At 63.6% G+C, this 22943-nt stretch overlaps 3 protein-coding genes across 3 annotated transcripts; all 3 read left to right on the forward strand.

Moving 5' to 3' along the window:
* The first annotated feature begins 492 nt into the window (after window positions 1–492).
* On the forward strand, window positions 493–4588 carry LOC123480918 (secreted Ly-6/uPAR domain-containing protein 2-like). Its single transcript, XM_045204940.3, has 3 exons — window positions 493–578; window positions 2812–2910; window positions 4230–4588. Exons 1-3 carry the CDS (start codon window positions 524–526, stop codon window positions 4439–4441), a joined length of 366 nt encoding a protein of 121 aa, XP_045060875.1. The 5' UTR covers window positions 493–523; the 3' UTR covers window positions 4442–4588.
* A 7706-nt stretch (window positions 4589–12294) lies between these two features.
* On the forward strand, window positions 12295–13928 carry LOC123477867 (lymphocyte antigen 6D). The gene is made up of 3 exons (XM_053930004.1): window positions 12295–12434; window positions 13117–13215; window positions 13400–13928. The coding sequence occupies exons 1-3, from the start codon at window positions 12383–12385 to the stop codon at window positions 13648–13650; spliced, it is 402 nt and encodes a 133-aa protein (XP_053785979.1). The 5' UTR covers window positions 12295–12382; the 3' UTR covers window positions 13651–13928.
* A 3394-nt stretch (window positions 13929–17322) lies between these two features.
* Window positions 17323–19929, forward strand: LOC112315578 (ly-6/neurotoxin-like protein 1). The gene is made up of 4 exons (XM_024572319.3): window positions 17323–17473; window positions 18382–18568; window positions 18783–18884; window positions 19077–19929. Exons 2-4 carry the CDS (start codon window positions 18517–18519, stop codon window positions 19271–19273), a joined length of 351 nt encoding a protein of 116 aa, XP_024428087.1. The 5' UTR covers window positions 17323–17473; window positions 18382–18516; the 3' UTR covers window positions 19274–19929.
* The last annotated feature ends 3014 nt before the right edge of the window (window positions 19930–22943 follow it).

The following is a 22943-nucleotide window of genomic DNA, read 5'->3' on the forward strand; positions in this document are numbered from 1 at the left end:
CACAGTCAGCAGTCAGTCACCAGGGCCCCGGGGAACCCGAGTGCACAGTGAAAGTTCAGTCCTGGGTCCAAAGCCAGCTTTCAGTCCGTAGTGCCTCAGTTTCCCCATAAAGTGGGTTCGGACCCTCCCTGCCTGCCCTGGCCCAGAGGAGATGGTGGCACCTACTTGGAAGAGCTCTGGGCGGGCTGTATCCTCCAGACCAGAGCTCAGGGCACAACTGTGTCTCCTGGTCCCCAGAATGGTCTGCCACCCCTAGGCCACCGTACCTGTGCCTCCTTCTTGCTTCCCAGCCCAGCCTGGGGCCTCGTGACAACTGAAGGGACAAGGAGGCCAAGGCTCAGGACGGAGGGACAGTCAGTAAGGGGCACAGGTGACCTGAGGGCGGGGCAAGGGGAAGTCGGCCACCTGGTCAGGCTGGCCCTGCTCCCCCGCTGTGCTCGTCTCCAGCCAAATTACCAGGTCCCAGCCGGCCGACATATAAAGGCTCCCGCACGGCTGCGCCCAGTCTCACAGCGGACACCCCATGATGAGGCTGCTCCTGGTGTTTCTGCTCCTGGCTGCTCTGTGCATGGACCTGGGTAAGGGCCACTGACCCGGGGGGCAGGGCTGGCTTCAGTCCGTGGGGTCTGTGGGGTCCGTGATTGTGCTCTGCAGGGAGTGAAGGGGAGGCCCCACAGGTGCTCCCTGACCAACCACACGTGGGGCCGTCGTGCCCCTTTGGGCCCCCTTTCTGGTGCACCTGGCTCTGGTGTGTGGGTGAGAGGCCTGGTGACAGGCAGGGCCGCAGAGCTCGGGGCAGGGCAGCGGGACCTGGGTTTCAGCGTTGGCCCCAGTGGCCCCCTGCAGTGGCCCTGTTTTCTGGGACACAGGGAGTTCTGGGGGGTGGGGCTGTCAGTGCTACAGCCAGGAAAGCGACTTGGTGGCCCCCTTCCCACCCAGCTCTGCCCCTACTTGATGGCCTGGCCGTGAGACCTTAAATGAGGGCACCTGAGGCAGGGGAGGCTCTGGAAGTGGGGCCTGTGATTATCAACCAAGTAATTACCATCCAGGGGTAATGACCCCCTTCGATCCCCCTGAGAGTGGGGTGTGGGCGGTGAGCCTCCTGCTGTGCTGTCTGGGGAGGTGCTGGGGGTGGGGGGCGGAGGAGGGACCCGGAGGTGGAGGCTTGGGGAAGCTGGGAAGGCGGATGGAGGGCACTTTTGCTCAAGGGCACCAGGTGCCTGCCTGGGAGGCCGATGCTGGGACAGCAGCTGCTGGAAGGGCCACAGCTCTGGGGACCTACAGGGCTTAACAGCATAGCCCAAACCCCTGTGGGGGGTAAACTGAGGCACAGTCAGGTTCTTTTTTTTTTTTTTTTTAGAAAGAGAGACATGAATTGGTTGCCTTGTGCATGCTCCCGGGTGGGGCCCTGGCCCCAAACCCAGGCATGTACCCTGATGGGGAATTGAACCAGTGACCTTTGGGCCCATAGGCCAGTGCTCAGTCCTCTGGGCCACACCAGCCAGGGCCAGGTTCTTGTTCAGAGGGACTTAGGAGTGCCTCCCTGCTCCCATGGGCATAGATCCTAGGTCACCTCAGACAGAGAGGCCTCTTCTTGGGGATTCTAGAACCCAGACCTGGGACCATGGCCTCTGAGCTGGGGGTCCGGGGCTGAACTTGACTTCCTGCTTGCCCGTGGTTCAGCCACAAGTGCCCGACTCCACACAGGGAAAATGTCTCTGACCTCCGCCGGCCCATGTGGGGAAGGTGTCGTTCCCCCATTCCATAGGTGCCGGCTCCCAGGTGAGCGTGGGTGGGCCTTGTCCTCCAGGACAGCCCCGCAGGGCACCCCTCTCAAGAAACCCTCTCAGGGCACCTGGCCCCCCCAGAGCCCTGGCACAGAGGGCTCTTCCCTGTGGCACCAGGCCCACGCTGGGCAGGGAACCCCGGCTTTCCCACCTGTTCCCCTGCCCTGTCACAGCCCTGACGCTCGCAGCCTGGTCCCGGCGCCTGGCCTCCGCCATGCCACACCTTCTGCCTGAGGGTCCTTTCCCCGGACGAGAAGTAGAAACCCACCCATCGGCCCAGCTCCAGGGCCACCCACCCCAGGAGGCCTTCCCAAATGCCCTGCCCTCTATCAAGACCATGCTCCCTCCTGGGCAGGTGTCCCACACTGTCGCCACGCCCTCCCCCCACCCTCCTCAGGGTACCTGCTGTGCCTGGATCAGCCACCCCATTGCAGCCTGTGGGGGCTGCAGCCCAGGAGACTTGTCCCGGGCTCCCTGTTGCTGGGACCGGTGGCTGCTCAGGACCAGAGCGTTTTGTTGCAGGTCCCCCCCCACCCGCCCCCGTCCCTGCCCTGGGGACGGGCCCCAGGCAGTGAGGGGCAGGGCATTCCTTCCTGTGACCCTCCTGTGCGCCCAGCCCTTCTCTGGGCCAGGCAGTGGGTTGGGGGTGCCGAGCCCGGGGCTGCCGAGCCCGGGGCTGCTCGCATTGCGTCATTTCATCCTGGGCAAGACGGGACCCCGCAAGCTGCAGCTGGGCCCATCTTATAGGGGACAATACTGTGGCTCAGAGAGGGACAGGGACAGTGAAAGGCGACCCTGCTGACCTCTGAAGCCCACCCCGCATCCCGGGGCGGCCTACAGACACCCAACCCCCACCAGCACCCTCACTCCTGTACTCACACACGGGGCCAGCCGCTGCCTCCAAGTCCTGGGCCCCTTGGCCCATCCCAGGGGACCAGAACCTCCTCTGGAGGGCAGGGGAAGGCTCAGAGGGGCCAGCCCAGCTCTTGGCCCGCACTGACGGGCCTGTGCTGCTCCCCCGCAGCCCGGGCCCTGCTCTGCCACGTGTGCTGCGGCCACGCCAACTGTGAGTCTCTGGTGGAGTGCGCCCCGACGGACAAGTACTGCGTGATCACGCGGGCCAGTGAGTACCCCCGCCCGCCCAGCGCACCCACCCCAGGCCAGGTCCTCGGGGACGCCACCAGCAGACGTCCGCTGCTGTGCAGCCCCTTTCCCAGTCCCGCCCTGTGTTGGTGTGAGGGTCAGAGCTCCACCGGCACCCCGAAGCCCCAGAGTGGGCTTTGTGGCTGAAATTGGAGGGAGCCCGCGTTCCTGAGGGCCTGAAGGTGACAGTGACAGACAGGCAGGGTCCGAGTGTGGGAGGGGCTTCCTGGAGGTCTGAGCCCGGCAGGAGGTGACATGGGGACAAATGTCGCTGGAGATGTCAGGTGTCCTGCCGGGTGCCGCCCCAGGCTCAGGAAGGAGGCTCTGTCCCTGGAAATGGCTTCCTGAGGGGGTGGGGACTGCCACCTGCCCTCCCCTGCCCCAGTTGGCGTTTGCTCCAGGCCCTTCAGCTGGGCCCTGGCCTCTCATCTGTCGGGAGGGAGCCGGTGGCTCTGTCTGCCCCTCTGCTCTGCCTTGGGCGCGGCCACCTCTGCACTGCACATGACTGGACACCCCTGTGTGTCCCACGGCTCTCATGTGGCCCAAACAACCGCAGAGGTTGGCTCTCTTATTCCCCCACGTTTTCCAGGCGAGGGAGTCGAGGCACAGAATTCAGGCACCATGATGTACAGCCTCTAGCCTGCCCCTGGCTTCTGGGCCAGCTGCCTCGAGAGTCAGCCCCTGTGCCTGGGCCACAGCTCCGCCCCTTCTCAGCAGTTCTCAGCAGCCTCCGGGCACTGCCTGCCCCCTGCCCCATCACCCCCACACCCCTCCCAGCTGCCCCGCTGCACAGCTGCAGGGCTGGGGCAGATGAAGGCGGTGGCTGAGGCTTGGACCCATGCCCCAAGGCCTCTGCTTCCTGGGACAGCAGCCCCATGCCCAGCCAGCCTCTGTGTCCCTTGTGGACTCAAAGAGCTATGGTGGCTGCTGTGTCCTCATATCCCCTGCCCATCGTGTCCTGATTTCCAGTCCGGACCCTGATTCCAGAGCACAGAGGCCCTCCCAGACACTGGTCAGAGGGAAAGGGGCAGAGAGACTGGCTGTCGGAGCCCCTAAGGCCCTGCCTGGCCCCAGATGTCATGGAGGAGTTGGTCTGAGGGGGGACAGGCCCCCCGGCCCACAGGCACTGGGGAGGACCTCGCTCACACGCACAGTGGCAGGCTCACTGGGACTCCCATGCAAGCTCCCAGGAGCCCCAGGAGCAGGATGCATCTGGGGCACTGATGGGCTCCCGGGCTGGCCGGGTGAGTGGGCGGGCACTGGGCCGGACACCCATGGGCCTCGCCCCTTTCTCCACAGCTAGCCCCGGCGGCATCCTGGTGATGAAGTCCTGCGCGCCGACCTGCCCCAACAGCACTGTGTCCTCGGATGGCCGAGCCCTCTCCGTCTCCTGCTGCCAGAGCAGCCACTGCAACCGCAGCGCGGCCCCAGGCCTGGCGGGTGGCCGGGGGGCCCTGGGGGCCTGCGCCTGGGCCAGCCTGCTGTGGGCGCTGCTCTGGGCGGCCTGGTGAGCCCAGCCCCCCGGGCCGGCCTGGGGGCGCGTGAGTCCCCTCCCAGCCTGGACTCGGCCTGCCCAGCTCCCAGCACACCCTGGCAGGAAGAGCCCCCCGTGGCCTGTCCCTCATCCCTGCTTCCCCAGTTTTCTGCCCTAGGGAGGGACACTGCCCCTGCCCCAGGGAACCCACCAACGTGGGAAGCCCAGGCCTGCGCCTCTGGCCTGCACCTCGAGGGGTCCTTCCGGTTCTTCCGGAGGGTGGGCAGAGCACCTCTACTCGCCTCGCTATCCTCCACCCTGGCACAAGGCTGCCCTAAAGAGGCTCCTGTGCTCTGGGACCACCAGGCTCTCCTGCTCCTCCTGTGCCCAGAGCTGCCCAGGCAGGGGCGGGCGGATTGGAGGCTGGGTGCTGGGTCCCTTGGGCTCTCTTCCCACTCCTGTGCTCAGTCATCCATTCACGCATTCAGCCTCCAGGCATTGGCTCATCCACGTAGGCGCCCCCATTCCAGCCAGTGTGTCCAATCTTGACAAACCCACTGGGGTCTCCTGGGAGCCAGGCACCCCAGGACAGCCCTCTGGGGACCCACCTCCTGGGCTCTATCTCAGGGACTCACAGTCCCGCCAGCCCAGCCGCGTGAAGGCAGGGCTCTCTGCATGGTCCCGGGGCTGCCTGCTGCGGGTCTGGGCCAGGTCACTGAGGGGACCAGGGTCGGGCTCAGGATCCCTCCTCCCTGGGCACGGGGGCTGCCCTCTGCCCCAGAGGCACCAGGGTCTCGTGAGAGGAGAATAAAGCCGCCAGCCCTGCTCTGTCCTCCTTCTCGGTGGTGTCGAATTTGTCTTTGGTCTTGGGGGGAGCCTCCTCCACCTCAGAGGCAGGTGGGGGTACCTGATGGAGGGGTGGGTAGAATTCTTGATGCACAGGCTCAGGGGTGGGGGAAGAAGCCCACTTTCCTCATCGCCTGAGAAGCCAGCGTCCCTGCTGACCCTGTGACCACGTGGCAGAAACACACTTTCAACAAATCCCAGGTTGGGGGCTCACATGGGTTCTCTGGGGGGGCTCTTTGAGCTGTGTTCCCCAGCATCAGGGTCGGTCCTGGCTGCCCCGCAGCCCTGGTCAGGGCACAGCCAGGCCCCACGGGCTCCGAGGCCCCTCCCAGGGCAGAGTTCCCTGGCTCTCCAGGAGTTTGGTTCCCATACCTCTGTCCAGCACCCTTCCTTAGGAGTCCACCCAGGGCCTGGCACCTATGGTCCCTTGAGTGTCCCTGTTGCCAGCCTGAGGGACCCCATTCAGGCCTGCCTGCCCCCCCACAGGCCCGGGTCCCCTCCCTGCCCTGCTTCTGTGTCCTGCACAACCTTCCCTGGGCAACAGGCTTCCAGGCCAGGCGCCCGGACCCTGCCTCCCCACTGACTGGCTCCCGCAGCCCAGGGCAAGGAAAGCGGGGAGTCATGATGGCCAGGAGCCTACCCAGCGGGGCCTGTGCCTCAGTCCCAGCGCCCAAGGCCCAGCCTCCCCCACGGCCCTCCCCTCACCCTCCCCTCCTCCCAAAGCCCAGCCTGGTGGCAGCATTCGGGCTGCCCCCGAACACCCCTCTAAGAGACAGAGGCCCTTCCTGCTCCCAGCAGCCACCTCTCTGGCCTTGCAGGGTCACTGTACCCCTAGCTCTTGGTCCCTTGTGCCCATGGCAGAGCTGCGGTGACCCTTATGTTGGGGGACACAGGGCTCCCGAGGCCGCAGGGAGGCAGAGGGCCCCGGCCAGCAAGAGGGCCTGGCTTCCGGTGGGTTCTGCCACCATGCAGGTGCCTTGGGCTTTCTGAGGACAAGAAGGGCTGGGGGGCCCTGCCTTGAAACCGAATGTCCAGATTCCCCTAGGGTCCCCAACACTCTGGCACAATCTCCCTGCACAGACAGGCTGTGGGATCTGGGGACCCAGGGAGAGGTTGGCATCCGGTCTGGGCAGGGCCACCATCCCAGGAGAAAATCTGGGGCCCAGGGTTGGGCCTCCCTGCCCAGCCTTGTGGTGGGAACTTTGTCTCCTGACTCCTTCGCTCTGGGGCAGGCCCCACCCCTGCAAGTCTCAACGGAAAACCACCCGGGCCGCCCTACGACAGCTCAGGACGGCCTCCTCCCAGCGGCGGTCTCAGGAGTTAGGGCGGGGCGGGCACGGAGACGCTTTCCACAGGAAGACAGTGGCCCCCCTCCCTGCAGGCGAGGGAACCGAGGCACAGAGCCTGCTGGGCCTGCTGGGGTGGGCAGAGGGGTCTGCGATGAAGTCTGATTTCCCTCCACTCCCTCCCACTCCTGAAGTCCACAGGCCACTCCCTCCCACTCCTGAAGTCCACAGGCATTCAGAGGGCACCCACCACATCCCAGGCTCCTCTGGGTGCTCACGGGGACGCCACAGGGACAGAACAGACAGGGGCCACGGTCAGCAAACCGACCAACTGAGTGAGACCCAGCTCCTGATGGGGCTGTGGGGGAAGGTGGGTGGAGGGTCCCGGCCTCTGGGAAGTGGAGGGTGTGGCTGCTGCCTGATCTTGGAGGTCCGGAGGTTGCAGGGCCAGAGGCACGGAGAGGAGCACCCCCAGAACGGCAGCAGCAGTGAGGGCGGCAGCAGGACAGGGAGTCTGGCTCCAGCCCTAAGAGCCCCCGGTACTGTGCTGCTGTAGGCAGATTTGGGGGTGCGTGGTATAGGTCGCATGTGGGACTCAGGCTGCAACTGGGCACTCCTGAACTGCCCGACGGAGGCCCGGGTGGACGGGGCTCAGAGGCCTGGGGTTGAGAGGCCTTCCCCACTGCCGCCCCCCACCCCCTGTCTTCGCGGGACCCAAGGTTGGCCATCGGGCCGGCTACTCTGTCCAGGGCCTCCATGGGTGACCGTCCCTCCACCCAGAGTCCCCCGCTGCCCACGGCTCCACCCTCGTTCCAGCTTACGTAACGTCCCAGGCTCAGATGACAGGAACACATACTCCCTTAAGCCCTGGGATTGTGGTGACAAGCTCCCTGGCAGGCCCAGCGTGGGGCCCACCACCCTGCCCTGGGGGCCCGTCCCACACCCAGAGCTGCAACAACACGCAAACCCCGGACCAGGAATGGCTGCCAAAGCCGGGCCTGGCTCCACCAGGCTGAGCCAAGCATGGCAGACTGTGGCCACCCCAGGCTCGAGGCTCCGCAGCTGCCTGGGCCCTGGAAGCGCTGAGTCGGAGCCTGCTCAGGTCCCGGGCCACACGAGGACAGTGTTTTCGGCCCCCGGCCAGTGCAGGGGCGGCCCTGTGGGCTCCCTCGTCCTGCCCCTGAACAAGCCTCAGGACCGGTGCCTGCAAGACCCAGCGTTCAGGCAGAGGCTGCCCACGCCTGAAGCTGGGGCCACGCACAGGCTTCAGAGAGCAGTGGTCCCGCCCTAGCACGCCACCAGTTGTTTCTGGAAATCGTTTTAAAAATTCCATGTCGCCCTGGCGCCGTTTTGGTGGGGTTTAAAGGGTGACAGAACCCAGCAAGGGGCCATGTCCTGTTCCCAAGGGACAGAGGGCAAAGTGACGGGGCGGCAGGTTTTCCAGGAAAGGAATTCACACTCTCTGTGTAAGAGGTACTGCAGCCAAAGACGGACGGACAGACCGACAGAGCACTTACATACGAGGTCTGTCCAGCAGGTGTCCAGCCAGATAAAATGAAAAGTAGAGACATTTGCTGAAGAAGATACAAGAAACATTGTACACAGGCCAATGGTGCCTCAGTCCCCTTTAAGGTAGGCACCTTGGGACCTCACACAGTTCTCCCAATCACCATCAGCTGTCCCATCGTATTTTCCTGAATCTCATTGACAGTGTGAAATCTTTTCCCTTTCAAAAGTGATTTTGGTTTAGGAAAAACCAGAAGTCACAGGGTGCCAAATCTGGGCTATAGGGGGCTGAGTCACCTGGGTGGCTTGATGTTTTGCCAAAAAACTCTGCACGAGACATGATGCAGGAGAGGGCATGTTGTCGTGATGAAGCTGCCAATCACCAGTTCATAGCTTCAGCCTTCTGAGTCATCCAAATAGCTTCCCCAGAGGAATGTTCAAGCTTCACACAAAATTGGATGCAGATTTATCTCTCTACTCGCTCAGTCATTTTGAATGTGACGACCACACAGCGCACATGCTCACTCAATGGCGTCTACCACCCCCACTGACCAGTACGGTGACGTCGTCATTGTTCACACATGTGCATTCTAGTCCACTCTCTTTGGCTACCAGGTCACATTGATGCCACGCAAACTGTTCTTGTTATGTTAACAATGGCTGGGCTTTTTCCAGACAGACCTCATATGTAAGATATTTATTTATTTCCCTCTTAAGGGTTAGGATCAGTAGCGTCCCCCAGAGCCCCTCCCCACGCCCGCAGTTATCAGGTAACCTTAAGTGACTGCATGCCGGGTGCTGCAAGCCCCAGAGCTGCCCACCAGCCACCTGCAGGCCTGCGCTCCCAGAGTCCCGACTGGGCTCACTGAGAACGATTGTGTTCTCTCGTCGGAGGCCGGTGTGTAGACGAGAAAGGGAAGAGGGTGGAGAGACCGAGACATCCCTGTAGCTGCCCGCTAGAGAACACGCAGGTGGTGTGAGTGGGTGCATAGGTGGGTGGGAGGATGACTGCACAGACAGGTCAATGAATTGATAGCTGGAGGGAGGGAGGAAAGATGGGTGGATGGATGATGGATGGGTGGGTGGATGGGTGGGTGGGTGATGGGTAGATGGGTGGGAGGGTGGGTGAACAGGTGTTGGAGCAAATGAGGCGGGGGAGTGAGGAAGGAAAGAGAGAAGGACCGCGTTCACTGCCCTGGAACCCACAGCTGCAGCACCGTGGAGCTCACGGGTTTACAGCCACAAGCTGTAGGCTACAGGTCTCTGGAGGAGGGGCAGAGCAAAGGAGAACCAGGGGCGGAGCATGAGCACACTCCCTCCGTCCTTTCCTGGAGGGAGAGCCTGTGCCCTGGCACAGGAAGCACGAGCCTCCGGCCTCCTGGTGGTCAGGGGGTCGCCCGTTCTGCGGCCCGCACTGCTGAGGAGTGCAGCCCAGCGGTCCGGTGGCTCTGTGCCCCAGCCCTTCTGCAGGCTGCCCCCCTTTTCATAGGGCGCAGCTCACACCCTGAGGGTCTTTTCCTCATCCTCCAGCCCCCTGAGTCCCAGGGCCTCTCAGGGACACGGCCAGAGGAGATGACCACCTGGGCCCGTGCTGGGCTCTGTGGAGGACACCCCAGTGCTGGTCCTGGGTGCCAGCGTGGGCAGGGGTCCGGGGGGGCCAGCTCAGGGTGTGTCCTGCCAGGCCCGAGGACTGGTGTGTCTCTCTTGGCTCTCGGGAACTTAAGGCTCCTGTCCAGCCAAGCCTGGGAACGGGCTGCGCCTTAGGCAGGGAAGGGCTGCGTGGGCCACCCTGTGCTGTGCACTCTGGCTGGCAGGGCAGGAAGAGGGGCCCTGCCTGGCTGAGGGGCCAGCGCAGGGGCAGCGCCAGCCTTGAGTCCCAGCCCTAACCCGGCCCAAGGACTGAACTGCACCTGCAGCCCCCAAGAGTAGGGGCAGGGTGTCTCTAGAGAAGAGCTGCGGGTGGCCAGGGTCACAGGGGGTGATCTGGGACCTTGGCAGGCCCTGGAAGCAGGTGAGAGGGAGTGTCTAGGCCCATGGGCCTGTGTATGAAGGTGCCCCTCCAGCCAGGAGGGAGGAGGGGAGCCCTGGGTGGGAAGAGCCCCAGCTATGGCTCCCATTCACTGGCTGGGTGACCCTGGGCAAGGCCCTGCCCTCTGTGTACCTTCCAGGGAGGCCCATCTGTGTGTGCAGGCGTGTGACGGAAAGGGACAGAGCGGGACAGAGGGAGAACTCAGTGCCGCCTGACTCACCGGCAGCCCCTTGCCCTGCTGGGAGAAGAGGGCGGGGTGGGGAAGGAGTGCGCACGCCCTGGCCTCTGCCACATTGTTCCTGATACCAGCGGTCTGCGGGTACACTCCGGCCTGAGGACAGGGCTGGCTCCAGGGCTGGGGGAGAGAGCTTGGGTTCTGGAAAGTGGTAACTATCTCTAGGGAGAAGTGGTGGAGGGGCCAGTGGCAACAGAGAAGTGCTGGGTTCGGCCCCACTCCCCAGGGACCTGGCACCAGCCTGGCCCTCTCTGGCCCTCGGTCCCGGACTAGTAAAAAGTGTTGGAAGTGGGTCACGACAGCTCCTCTGTCCCCTGAACCCTAAATCCTCTAAATCCTGCCTCCAGGACCGTAGTCAGGTCACCACCTGCAGGAAGCCCTCCTGGCTGTACTCCAGATCTTTGAGAGTGCCTGCCGACGCTGGATTCGCCCACTTTATCCCACAAGTAAACTGTATCTGAGGCTGTTGTTGACGTTCCTGCTAGGAAACCCCCAGTCACGCCCCCAGGGCAGCTCTGCCAGGGACAAAGACCTCCTCTCTCTGAGCCTGAGCCCAGCTGCCACCTCCGCTCCAGTGCCTCCTGCCCAGATCTCTACTCCTGCCTGGCACCCCTGGGCCCTGCGGCTCCACTGTCCCCCAAACCTGTTATTTCAGCAGCTTCCCTTCCCCTCGGCCCCAGTGAGTCACCCTCCCCACCTGCACCCCCCACCCAGGCCAGTCAGCACCCCATCACTGAGCCCTGAGCCCTGAGCCTTTCCCAGACTCAGGCGAGCTTCTGCCCCGCCCCTGCGCAGCTATGCCTGATGAACGCAGGAGGCCTCAGAACTTGGGGAGACTTTCTCTGTCTGGGTGAGGACATGGGGACCCCCGCAATATCTGCCTTATTAAGCGAGACCCCAGCTGCCTTAAACAAGCCTCCAGGAGTCTGGGGCCTTCCCAGGTTCCTGCCTGCACCCTTCCAGCTCCCCCCCAGGGTCCCGAAAGGCACTCCCACACCACCCTGAGCCTCTAGTAACCCCTTCTGGGAGGACAGCAGAAAGCATTCGGGTGGCACCCTCCCGTCCTGCACTGCCATGCGGCCTGGATGGCCCCCCATGGCCCCGATCCTTGCAGCAGAGCAGCGCTGTGATCCCAGGCCCAGCGGCAGGAAGGAAACCCGAGGGGAGGGAGTGACAGGGGCCAGGGCAGGGGGCTGGTGTTCAGAGGCCGGGCCTCCTGTTCTGTCCTGCGGTTTCAGAGGACCAGTCCCGAGCCAGGGCCCACACCGGGTATCCGGTGCCAGCCTGGAGGGGCTACTGTCTTGTGGGGACCAGAGCAGAGACCAGAGAGCAATTGCCCCAAGGCTGGCAAAGGCAGCTGCTCATGAAGGCCAGGGCCCCTGAGCAGGGCAGAGGTAGCCCTGAGAGGAGGGTCCCCGGCCCTGGTGGGAGGCAAGGTGGTGGAGACAGGAGGGCCAGCTGCTTTCCCTACACTGAGGGGTCAACTCTGTGCCCCCATCCTGCCACCTCCGTCCCCCTGACTCCCCCACCAATGCCAGATCCCCCTGGCTCACCTCTCTGCGGGCCCATCCAGCAGCCACACCTTGCCCACCTGCCCCTCACCACCCCGAGTTCTGGCACCTCAGCAGGACACAGGGCTTCCCTGGGGTCCTTTGCCAGACTTGACCCAGTGACTCTGAGCCCAGAGCCCCGGAAGGCAAGGCCAGCAGCTTCCTGCTGCCCATCTGTGGGTGGGCACAGCCCTGGGCACCCCCAAGGCACCTGCCCAGACCCTACTCCTCACCCTGTCTGAGGGTGGGGAAGGCCAGGGAGCTAGTGGAAGACAAGGACAAAGTGACCCAGGGACAGACAGAGGGCTAGAAGGGGGAGCTCTGGCTGGGAACCACAGGGCCAGCCCGAGGTGGCCTGGCAGACCCCCGCCTGGGGAGATGGGCCAGTGGGCATGGGGTAAGTCCCGCTGGAATGTCCCTGCCTGGCTGGCTGCCCACCCAGCCGGCCCCTCCCACCAGCCTCCGCTGAAGCTATAAGGTCTCCAGGGAGGAGGGGCTCTGCTCCCAAACTCCTGGCGGTAGCGACATGAAGACAGCCCTGCTGCTCCTGTTCCTGCTGGCCGTGGCCACTGGCCCAGGTGAGGGCTGGCCGAGTGGCTGGGGTGTGGGTGGCACTGGGAGCCTGGAGTTGGGGGCCCTGAGACACAGAGAACCCTGGGACTGCAGGGTGCTAGATGAAGAACTTAAAACCACCCCGCACCCTAACTCAGTGGAACCAGACCCCAGTGTTTAGAACCAGAGGACCCCAGACCGCCCCATGGACTCAGCACTCTGTGAGGCAGCCGTCTCGAGATGCCCCCCAGGGAAATGGCCCCTGCCCCTCCCAGTCCTCAGGCCCCCAGGGGACAGCCATTCTCTCCACAGGCTCAGCATGGCCAAGCAAGCATCCCCCGGGGCCCTGGCTCACTCTCAGGTCCTCCGAGGAGCCTGGCCCCTGGGGTGGGGGCCTCGGGGAACCCTCAGCGCTCTCCATCTCCTCTCTGGGATGCCTGTGGAGAAGGGTCTCCAAGGCGCCCCCTATGGGCCACTTCCTCACCCGTCCTCTAGCCGCGCCTTGCTCTGGCCCCAGGGACCCAGTGGACAGGGCCTGTCCCTGTCCTCCCTCCTGCTGAGGCTGTGCAGGACAGGTGCCCTGGCAGACCCCAGGGGACCTCTGTGGGCACCGGCCTAAGGGATGGGCGGCAGACGGCTCTTGTCCAGCTGGGGACCCAGGCCTCCCTGGGACTGGCTGAGCCCCTGACGTGCCCCCCTGCCCCCCAGCCCGGGCCCTCCGGTGTCACGTGTGCTCCAGTGCCACCAACTGTCAGAAGCCTCAGACCTGCCCGACCTCCTCGCGCTACTGCAAGACCCAGCTCAAGGGTGCGTGGCCTGGGGCGTCCCCGGGGTTGGGGGGCCGTCCTGGGGACATGGGGGCAGTGATGTCAGTGATGGTTCTGTCACGGTGGCAATAAGGGCCGGGAGCTGGGACGGGAGCCGTGGGTGCCAGCGGGGTGGGGCGTGGGGCCCAGCGGCGGCCCAGCCTGACCTAGCTCACCGCCCGCAGTGGACCTTCTGAAAGGGAACCTGGTGGAGAAGGAGTGCGTGGAGTGGTGCACGCCCGACACCCACCAGTCCGGCCAGGTCAGCAGCGGCTCCTCCACCACGCTGTGCTGTGAGGAGGACCTGTGCAACAGCCCCAGGCCGGCCGGCCGCCTGCCCAGCCACGCGCCCGCCCGCGCCCTGCTCTCCGGCAGTGCCCTGCCCCTGGCACTGGCCCTGGGCCTCCTTGCCCTCCTCTGGGCCCCCGGCCTGTGAGCCCAGGGGAGGTCCTTTCCTGGGACTTCCACGGCCTCCCCAGCCGAGATGGGGGCCCAGAGACCCTGGGCTGGCAGCTTCCTCGGGAGGTCTGGGCCAGATCCCGCGGGCACCGATAGCTGGAGAGCCCCCCTCCCATCTCTCCCGGGAGGGGGGAACACGGCTCCCGGGGCAGAGGGAGGGTGGGGACAGGCATTCTGACCCCTTCCGGTTTCATATCCATTCTGTTTGGTTTCCTATTTTTTTTACTCGAAACTCCAGAGGAATAAATGATGAAGAACCAGTGTGGTCGTGTCTGTGCTGTTCCAGGGGTGGGGACCCCAAATCCCAGTGCCAATCATGCCTGAATTGCCACTGTCACGGCTTCCCTCAGAGGGGACATGGCCCTCCCCAGGCACCGCCTCCCACGTCCGGAGGAGGAGGAGGAGGAGGGCACTCCTGGGGGAGGCCTGAGAAGGAGCACAGGGTGGAGGAGCTCCGAGGCCCTTCCCGGAGGTCAGGCCCCTCCCACACGGAGTGGTCAGGGAGGACAAGCTACCCCTCTGCCCCCAAACATCCTCCAGACCTTGGTCTACAAGTCTCCAGAGAGGCTGCCTTGGGACACCCCAGGCTCAGCTGCGTCTTGGAACCACACAGACACTGCCCAGCATGGCCAGGGTGGGTCCGGGTACCTTGGGTCATCCCCACCAGCATGCCCAGCAGTCCCCTTGACCACCTTAACCCCAGAGGAGAGAGGGGTGTGTCTGTGTGCGAGTGTGAGTGTGAGTGAGTTGAGTGTCAGTGAGTGTGAGACCATTTGGGCTGGGAGCCGAGCAAGAGCCCAGCCTCTAAGGACCAAGATCTGAGCCCTCTGCCTGGGTTCTGAGCAACGCGAATCATTGTGCCTCTGTGAGCACCCCGTGTCCCACAGATGCCCAAGAAAGTGGCCTTTCTCTCCTGGAAGGACTCTGGGTGGGCGGCAGCCCCACTTTCTGAGCAGCTACCACTCCCCCCCTCTGTGGTCAGAGCCCCGACTCCCTCCTACCCGCTGTCACCCTTGGCCTGAGAAGCCTGTGGACAGGGGAGGGGTGGCAGCTGGTACGGAGGGGTCAGCGGCCTTTGCTGACCCTGGGACAAGCGCTCACCTCTTAGTTCCCACACTTGGTGAGCTGAGTCACTCCGCACAGTCCCAGTGGGACGACCTGCAGCTCTGGATGTTTGTGAGCATAGTGGTGATGTGAGGCCTTCGCTGCCACCTCGAAACCCCTTCCCGGAGGGCGGCCCACCCCAGCCCTGCATGCCCCTCCCCCACTGCTCTACCTCTGAGTTCCACCTGTCCAGGGTTGCCTGGCTCCCACCTTGTTCTTACCGGCGACACTGAACACGGCACTACACTCCCAGAGCCTCTGGTTCCTGCCTGTGCCTTTGGCACCCCCCTGGAAACCAGCGCCCCTCAGTGTCAGCTGTGCCTGAATTTGGTGCCCTGGAGCCCTCTGCAGGACAGCCAGTCTCTCCCCTTGGTGCTCCCAGGGGTTGTGAGCTCCTGCCCCACACCCACATTGCCACAGGAACACTCTGAGGGGCAGGGCCTGGGGTCAGCACACCCCTCTGTGGCCCCTGCAGAGCCAGCCATTGGGAGGAGCCCGCCAACGGGGAATGGCTGCCCTCTCGGAGCACCCTCTGAGCTCTCTGGGCCCACTGCCCACAGGTGGGTCTGAGCGGCAGGGGACCCAGGGACCCACAGGCCACAGACCATCCTCATTTCTGCCAGCGGGGGGAGGGCAGGGACGGCACCTCAGGGGAGGAGAGGGCACTCCGTGCCCGTCCAGCAGATGGCGCAGCAAGTGCACCCAGGGTGCCTACTGGGCCCCCACCTGGGGCAGCAGGTTGGGACTGGGTGTGCGAGGATAAAGGGTGGGCTACCCGACCCCTCGGCTGGACAGCAGGGGGCAGGGCTGGCCAAAGCAGGTCACTTTGTTTGGAATGTTTCCATCTGTGTTTATGAGGGATGCTGGTCTGTAGTTGCTCCCCTGGGATGTCTGAGCCTGGGTCGGGGACAGGGTGGCCGGCGTCCCAGCTGAATGGGCCACAGGCCGTAGCTGCTGGGCGAGGTCGCACGGCATCGGTACGCTCTTTCTTTAAGTGCTTTGTAGAATTCACTGGAACACTCTGTGTGGGAAGATTGTGAACTATGATTTCAAGTACTTCAAAAGACGGAGGGATAATCAGCTTAGAATCAGGGTGGGGGGAAAGTAAGTTTGCAGTGGTCTGTACGAAAAATAACACAATAATTGTTAATAAAACCTACTTTGGCCCCACCCGTTATTGGTACCTGTGTCTCTGCAGGAGTTCGCCCATGTCGTCTACAGCATCGACTGGCCTGATGTTGACAATGTTCCCTGGCCATGCTTCCTTTTTCTTTTGCTGTTTCCCCCCTCGTTATCCGTGTAACTTTGTGAAGACCCGTCGGAATGCCCTCTTTCTCCTTCTAATGCTGGCGACGAGTCTCATCTCTCTTCTTTCCCATCATCCTGGCGAGGGGTTTCAAAATCATGGTATTCTCAGAGAATCAGCTTCGGGTTTGAATGACCTTCTCTATTGTTTTTATTTCACTGATTTTTTTTGGCCCTGTTTTATTTTCTTTATTTAGCTCACTTTGGGTTTGATTTGCCTTTTTTGTTCTCGTTGTGGAAGTTGTTGAGACTGAAAATGACTAAAAGGCACCTTATTTGCCCTGGCTGGTGTGGCTCAGTGGATTGAGCGCTGGCCTGTGAACCAAAGGGTCCCAGGTTGGATTCCCAGTCAAGGCACATGCCCGGGTTGTGGGCTGGTTCCCAGTAGAGGGTGCGAGAGGGAACCACATATTGATGTTTCGCTTCCTTTCTTTCTCTCTCCCTCTCCTCTCTCTAAAAATAAATAAATAAAATCTTAAAAAATATATAAATAAATAAAGAGAAACTTTTAGGGCCCGTGAAAATCTTAAATCTTGCCTAAAACATAACAAAAACTAAATGTTAGTGCAGCTATGTAAAAAATTATTTGATATTGATATTGCCATGGTGGGAGGGGGGTCCAAGGCTTGCTTTGGCGCTCTGTCAGCTCTGAACGGGTGTGGGGACTGAGGCCCCGAGTTGCTGGGTGACTTGCCGAGGTCGCACAGCTGGTAAGGAGGGGCGCGGTGGGGGGCCTGGAAGGCTGAATGAGGAGCCCGCTGCAGGAGTCACAGCGCCCCACCGCGGCGCGGTGAGCTGGGATGGAGGGATGACGGGCGGGGAGGCTGGTGAGCGTGGGGTCCACTCAGGGCTGCGGCGTGGGTGAGTGGGTGAGGCGCCCGCGGCAGCTCCCAGGCAAGCAGAGGGCGGGGCCAGACCCCGTGGAGATGGCCTGGGACGCGTCGGGGCGCTGCAAGTGCGCCCGAGGGTCGAGTGGGTGTCCCTGCGGCGCCGCGTACAGGCCTAGCAGGGACTGGCTGTCCGCGATGTCGCAGCGTCCTGACGCCAGGGCTGGGGTCCGAGCCCCGGTGGGACAGAAGAGCCCGCAGGCGGGCGGGGGCGGTGGATCCCGCAGAGCCGGAGGCGGGGCTGGGGCTGAGGGCGGGACTGAGGGTGGGGCGGGCGCGGCTGAAGCTAAGCCTGAGCAGGGTCCCGCCCGGGGGCGGGCCCAGAAGCGGGGCGGGTCCGGGGCGGGGCCTGTGGGAGCTCACGCGCGGCAGGCCAGCTGCTGCTGCAGGCCGGCTGCTGCGGTGCGGGGGCGGTCTGGGGCGGTCTGGGGCGGGAGCGGACTTCTCCGGGCGCAAGGACGCCCGCACTATCAGACCCACGGAGGGGCCCGCGAGCGGCCGCGGGTGAGTCCCGGGCGCAGAGGGGCCTCCGCGCGCTGAAGGTCACGGTGGAGGTCACCCGGACACCCACCCGCTTGGCACCTCAGTCTTCGGGGAGGGGTCCTCGGGAGGGGCGGGAAGCGCGGAGTGCAAGCCGGGTCTTACTCAGGCCTTAGGCATCCCAGCCGACACCCGGGAAATGGGTCATGGAAGCTGGAGTTGTTGTTCTCGGGAAGGGGACTCTGATTGAGTCCCCAGGGCTGGCACCTGGGGCCGGAATATCCCCGCGGGGTCGGGGACTCGTAGTACAGACGCCCCTCCCCAACCCAGAAGGGGGACATCTGCTCCGTCCTCAGCAGCACACCCAGACTGGGCGGTTCATTCTGCTCTCTTGTCAAGTGCCCTCCTGGAACGCATTCAAAATGCATCCTTCAGGCTGCATGCAGTTCACCGCCGCTGGAAGCTCCCGCAGTGGCCGGTTCTCAGACCTGAGAGGCAGCACAGGGCTCCGGAGGTCTTTGGGGCAAAGGGACCCCTGTTGGGCCCCCAAAGTAGCAGGAAGTGGGGGCCCCATGCAAGGGCAGCCCCGTAGCAAGGGAGAATGGGGAGCACTGAGGAAAAACCCACCCACAGGCCCTGGGCAGGAGCGGGCTGTGTTCCCAGCCCCCGTGGGACCCCCACACGAACAGGTGCCGGGTAAGTGAGGGGCGCCCAGCGCCCCTCCAGCCTCCCCTTGCCCTGCCTGCCCCTCAGTCTGTGCCACTCTGCGCTGCAGGCACGGGGCTCCCTGGTCCCCCGTCCCAGCCCTGCTCCCTTCTCTTCTTGGAGACTCCTCCCCCAGGAGACCTCCCCTGGCGCCCCCGCAGAGTGGGTGCCTCCTTTGCCTGCTGGCACCCCAGCACAGGCCCCTCTCCTTGTCCCCCTCTGTGCAGGTCTGCAGGGCCACCAGGAGACCAGGGGTTCCCGGACGGCAGGTGGTCTGTGCCCTGCTCCAGCCTCACCTGCGTTGAAGTGAGGACCAGCTGCTGCCCGCTCCCTACACCCACTGTGTTCTCTGGCCTCTAGCCATGGCGCCCCTGCTCGCCCTGGTCCTGGTGGCCCTGGTGGGCCTACCTCTGGGTGAGATGGATGGAGAAGGGAGGGATGGACAGACCGAGTTTGCAGGCAGGAGGGCTGACAGTGGGCAGGAGGCCAGAATTCCCACTGACCACCTCTCCTTCTGCTCTTCTGCCCTGCGGAAGGTGATGGCACCAGGGGGGCCGACGGGTCTCAGGACAGGCCTCTCCCTGTCCTGTGACCCCTGTGCCCCCCTCACCCCCTCCCGGACGCCCAGCCCAGGCTCTGGACTGTCACGTGTGCACCTACAACGGGGAGAACTGCTTCAACCCCATGCGCTGCCCGTCCATGGTCAGCTACTGCATGACCACTCGCACCTGTGAGTCGATGGGGTGGCCTCACGGGCCTTCCTGGGGAGGCCGAGGGGGAGGCTCCCACCTGCCCCAGGATCCTTTCTGGGAGCCCCCAGCTGAGGGGGAGCTGTCCTAATGGCCCTGCATGCTGGGGTTGGGCCATCCTGGGGCTGGGTGGTGGCCCCTGGCGGTCCTAGCCAGCCCCCTGCTCTCTGCAGACTACACGCCGACCAGGCTGAAGGTGAGCAAGTCCTGTGTGACCCGCTGCTTCGAGACCGTGTACGACGGCTACTCCAAACACGCCTCCACCACCTCCTGCTGCCAGTACGACCTGTGCAATGTGGCTGGCCTGGCTACCCCCGGGAGCCTGGCCCTGGCCCCCATACTCCTGGCCACCTTCTGGGGCCTGCTCTGAAGCCCTGCCTGCCCTCCTTCCCTCCAGGACGCACCCCAAAACAAAGCTCTGAGAGGCACATCCCCACCCTCTCACCCTGCCCACCCTCTGCCCTGCTGAGACTCCCTCCGCCACAGCCAGAACTATCTGCAAGAGGACCTTGACCTCTCTTAGCCACCAAGGGGCCTCTGTCCCAGGCCGTGACCTTTCCATTTCAAAAGGCTGACACGGGACTGGGCCTCTCGCAGGTGGCTGGTCTTGGTGGGAGAGTTCGGTCCTCCTCTGTCCCACCCAGCAGGGAAGTGTGCTATTTGTGGGGGTTATCAGTCAGCCAAGGAGCACCGGCTCCCACCTCCCCGGCAGCCCTGGGAGCAGGTGTGACATGAGGGCCAGGTGAGGGAGGCCTTTGTCCCCAGTGGTTCCAGGGAGGAGTACCAGACTTGGTGTCACATAGGACGAGTGTCTCGAGCTCTGGGGGTTCTTCCTGAATGCTGTTCCTGCTCAGTGGGGGACATAGCCCAGCGCCATGGGAGTAGTGCGGCCCACCCACAGAGGAAATCAGCGTGTCATTAACCAGACAGAGTGGACAGGCCGTGGCTAAGCCTCCCTTAGGGAGCCCGGCTGTGGATGTGAAGCACATCTCCTTTACTTGTAAGTAAATAAAACCACATAGACAACCAGGTCTCTGCTGGAACAGGGCTCCCAGGCGGTGCTTCGAGTTCCCTAACCAGGGGGCGGGGTCCTCCGTCTGCCGGCCCTCCAGCCCAGTAGGCTATGTCCTGGTCTGGGGAGGGATCTGTCCGGATCTGCTCATCCAAACCCTGGAGCTGCCCCACTCCGCCCCCCAGGGGCTCTGCTGTCGCAGAGGTGGGGTCGGGCAGGCCTGCGGGACTATATTTGCTTGGGCCTGAGAACTGATACCAGGACTATTTTGGGCCGGGAGGGAGGGGAGCAGGGCGATGGGCCACCCCAGGTCTGGTTTCCAAGCCCCGCCCAGCCACGTGGAGCGCAGTCAGCGACGGGGGAGAGGGAGCCCCGGCGGGGGACGGCTAGACTGCGACCCTGCCCCAGAGCGGATGTGTTTAGAGAGCCTCGGGCAGCTGGCGAGCGTCCTGTGGGTGGGGGCCTGTCAAAGGGGAGGAGTCCCCGAGGGTCGAGTCCCCGCCAGCGGGGCGCTGCTCAGACTGCACCTCTGCACCCTCGCTGGGGGTGACCGCCGTCCACGCTGGCTCACTGCACGATGCCGCAGGACAAGGGCGCGGTCAGTCAGCTGTGGCCCCGAAGGCTGCCCACCCTGGCCATCCGGAGAATCCCGTGGGATTCCCGACTCCGCCCCCAGCTGGAGTGAGAAAGTCCTTGCTCCGGAGGGTGGAGATCCGGTTTCCCACTGCGGGCCTTGGTGAGGACTGGGGAAGGACCCTGATCAAGTAGTTTAGGGTTCTGAGTTGTGGGGTAAACTGTCCCGGATGGCTCCCGTTGAAGAGCCGCTGGGTGTCATGTGAAGTTCCTGCCTGCAAGGTATTCTTTGCCCCGGCATGCTCCAGGTAACCAGTGGGGTGGAGCGCAGGGGCAAGGGGCTCGGGCAGAAGCCCTGAGAATGGGAGCAAGGGCCCCGCAGCGCGCCCTCTCCCTCTTGTGGTGGAGCGTGTGCAGACTGGACCCTCAGGCAGCACGATTTCAGCACAAACCGTCAGCAGCAGTCCAGAGGGGCTCGTCCCCGTGGGCACAGCCTAACTGGGAAGAAAGGGGTTCCCTTCACCACGGCAAACATTGGCATAAGACCCATTCTGCCCGGTCCCCCGCCAGAGGACGACAGTGAGCAGGCCCAGGCCGGGCGCCTAAAGCCTACTGGTGTTCCCCAGAGACTGCCAGAGACCACCCCTCAGGCAGGCTGGAGGCCCTGCTGGGCGGATGGAGCCACACAGGCAGACCCCTGGCCCTGGCCCCATTCTTAGTGTGACCTTACACACTGAGCCCGAAAGTAACCTCACAGCACGGTCTGAAGTTAAAACGCATTAACTGGAAGCAGTTCAGGGCAGGTAGTCACGTCCCACGCTGTCATCTCGCCTCCATCTTTACCTCGGGGGACCCATCTGCTATCTCCCTGTGCATCTGCGCCAACGCGCCTTCGGGGTGGGCACAGCCGCCGCACCAGGGTTGAGACCACAGACCCCCTCGTTATTATCACACTGTTTTTTAAGATTTTATTTATTTATATCTAGAGCGAGGGGAAGGGAAAGAGAAGAGAGAAACATCAATCGGTTGCCCCCAACAGGGCACCTGGACCGCAACCCAGGCGTGTGCCCTGACCCGGAATCGAACCGGGTATCTTTTGGTCTGTAGGCCAGTGCCCAACCCACTGAGCCATGCCAGTCAGGGCGGTATCATGTTAACTGTTGACTGGTAACTACCCTCCGCCCACGTACATCAAAGAACTAAGTGTCTTACCTTTCGCCCAATCCCAGAGCCCCCCCACCTTGCCCTCTCCCGCCTCCCCAGTGTGTCACCAGTGGGTTTCATGTAACCCCTCGTCTCCTCCTTTGTGATGTAGAAAATAAGGTGGTAAAAGAACAGAAAATGTGGAAAGTAAAGTGCAAAGCTGACATTCTCCGCAGCATTTCTCAGTCTTCTGCTTCCCGGCAGAAGCCGGGATGTTGCTTCCCGGCCATTGTGATCAGTTTGGCTCAAATAAATTCACGGAAAATTCTCCACGGGATCAAATGTCTTTTACGTTGACGCCCAGGAGCCCTGACCCCGGTCACTCATGGAGACCCAGCCCTGGTTGCAAGCTGAACACTGAGGTGAGGGAGGGCAGGACGGGGTGGGGGGGGGCAGCTCTCAGCACACAGGTACCCCCTAGACAGAGCCTGCCCAGGCCCTGGCTGGGCCACAACTCCCTGCCCCCCAGAGACCGCTGAACTTTGCAGAAAGGGTCAGCCCAGGGGCGTGCTCTGGGTGGAAAGCAGGGGAGAGGCCCTGCGAGCCTGGGCTGGGTTGGGCTGGGCCAGGACTAAGGAGTCCAAAGGAGTGGGCCGACTGCGGGAGGGACCTAGGGTGTGTGTGGCTGGTGTCTAATCCAGTTAGTTCGCCTGCATCAGTGTCCGCCCGCCGCCAGCAAGGGGAAGTGTGAAATTGGGCAGGCCGGCTGCCCCCTGGTCACCCAGCGCCCTCAGTGACCTGCCTGTCAGCAGCTGCCCGGAGCCTCAGTCCCCGACCACAGTGCAGTCAGGGCTGGGCCCCAAGCTGGTGGGAGGGTGAAACCTAGACTCCCCACCAGTGCCCAGGAGACACAGGCCTCCCAGTCTTGGGTGCGGAGGGACCCCATGTGAGCAGGCCCGGCCCAGCGAGACCATGGCCTTGACCACTCTGCTCGGGGCCCCGGGCCGCACGCAGGCAGTTTGGGGACGATGCAGTGCAGGCACCCTAGGGGGTGGGGAAGCAGTGGCTGGAGCAACACCCAACTCTCGACTCAGATTCGCTCTCTTCTGACCGAGTCTGGCCAAGGGCCTCCCCAGCAACTTCCCCACCTGCAGGGGGGCCAGCTGAGCCCAGGCTGACAGGGTTAGCGTCCCCAAGGGGCCCCTGGCCCCTCCCCACCCCTCCTGGACCTTTCTATTGACTCAGCGCTTTTCCTTTGTCTCCTTAAGCCTCTGAGCGCTGGTTGTCCAGGCCCCATCACTGCAAAGCGCTC

Source organism: Desmodus rotundus, chromosome 8 (assembly GCF_022682495.2).
Source record: "Desmodus rotundus isolate HL8 chromosome 8, HLdesRot8A.1, whole genome shotgun sequence".
Classification (NCBI taxonomy): Eukaryota; Metazoa; Chordata; class Mammalia; order Chiroptera; family Phyllostomidae; genus Desmodus; species Desmodus rotundus.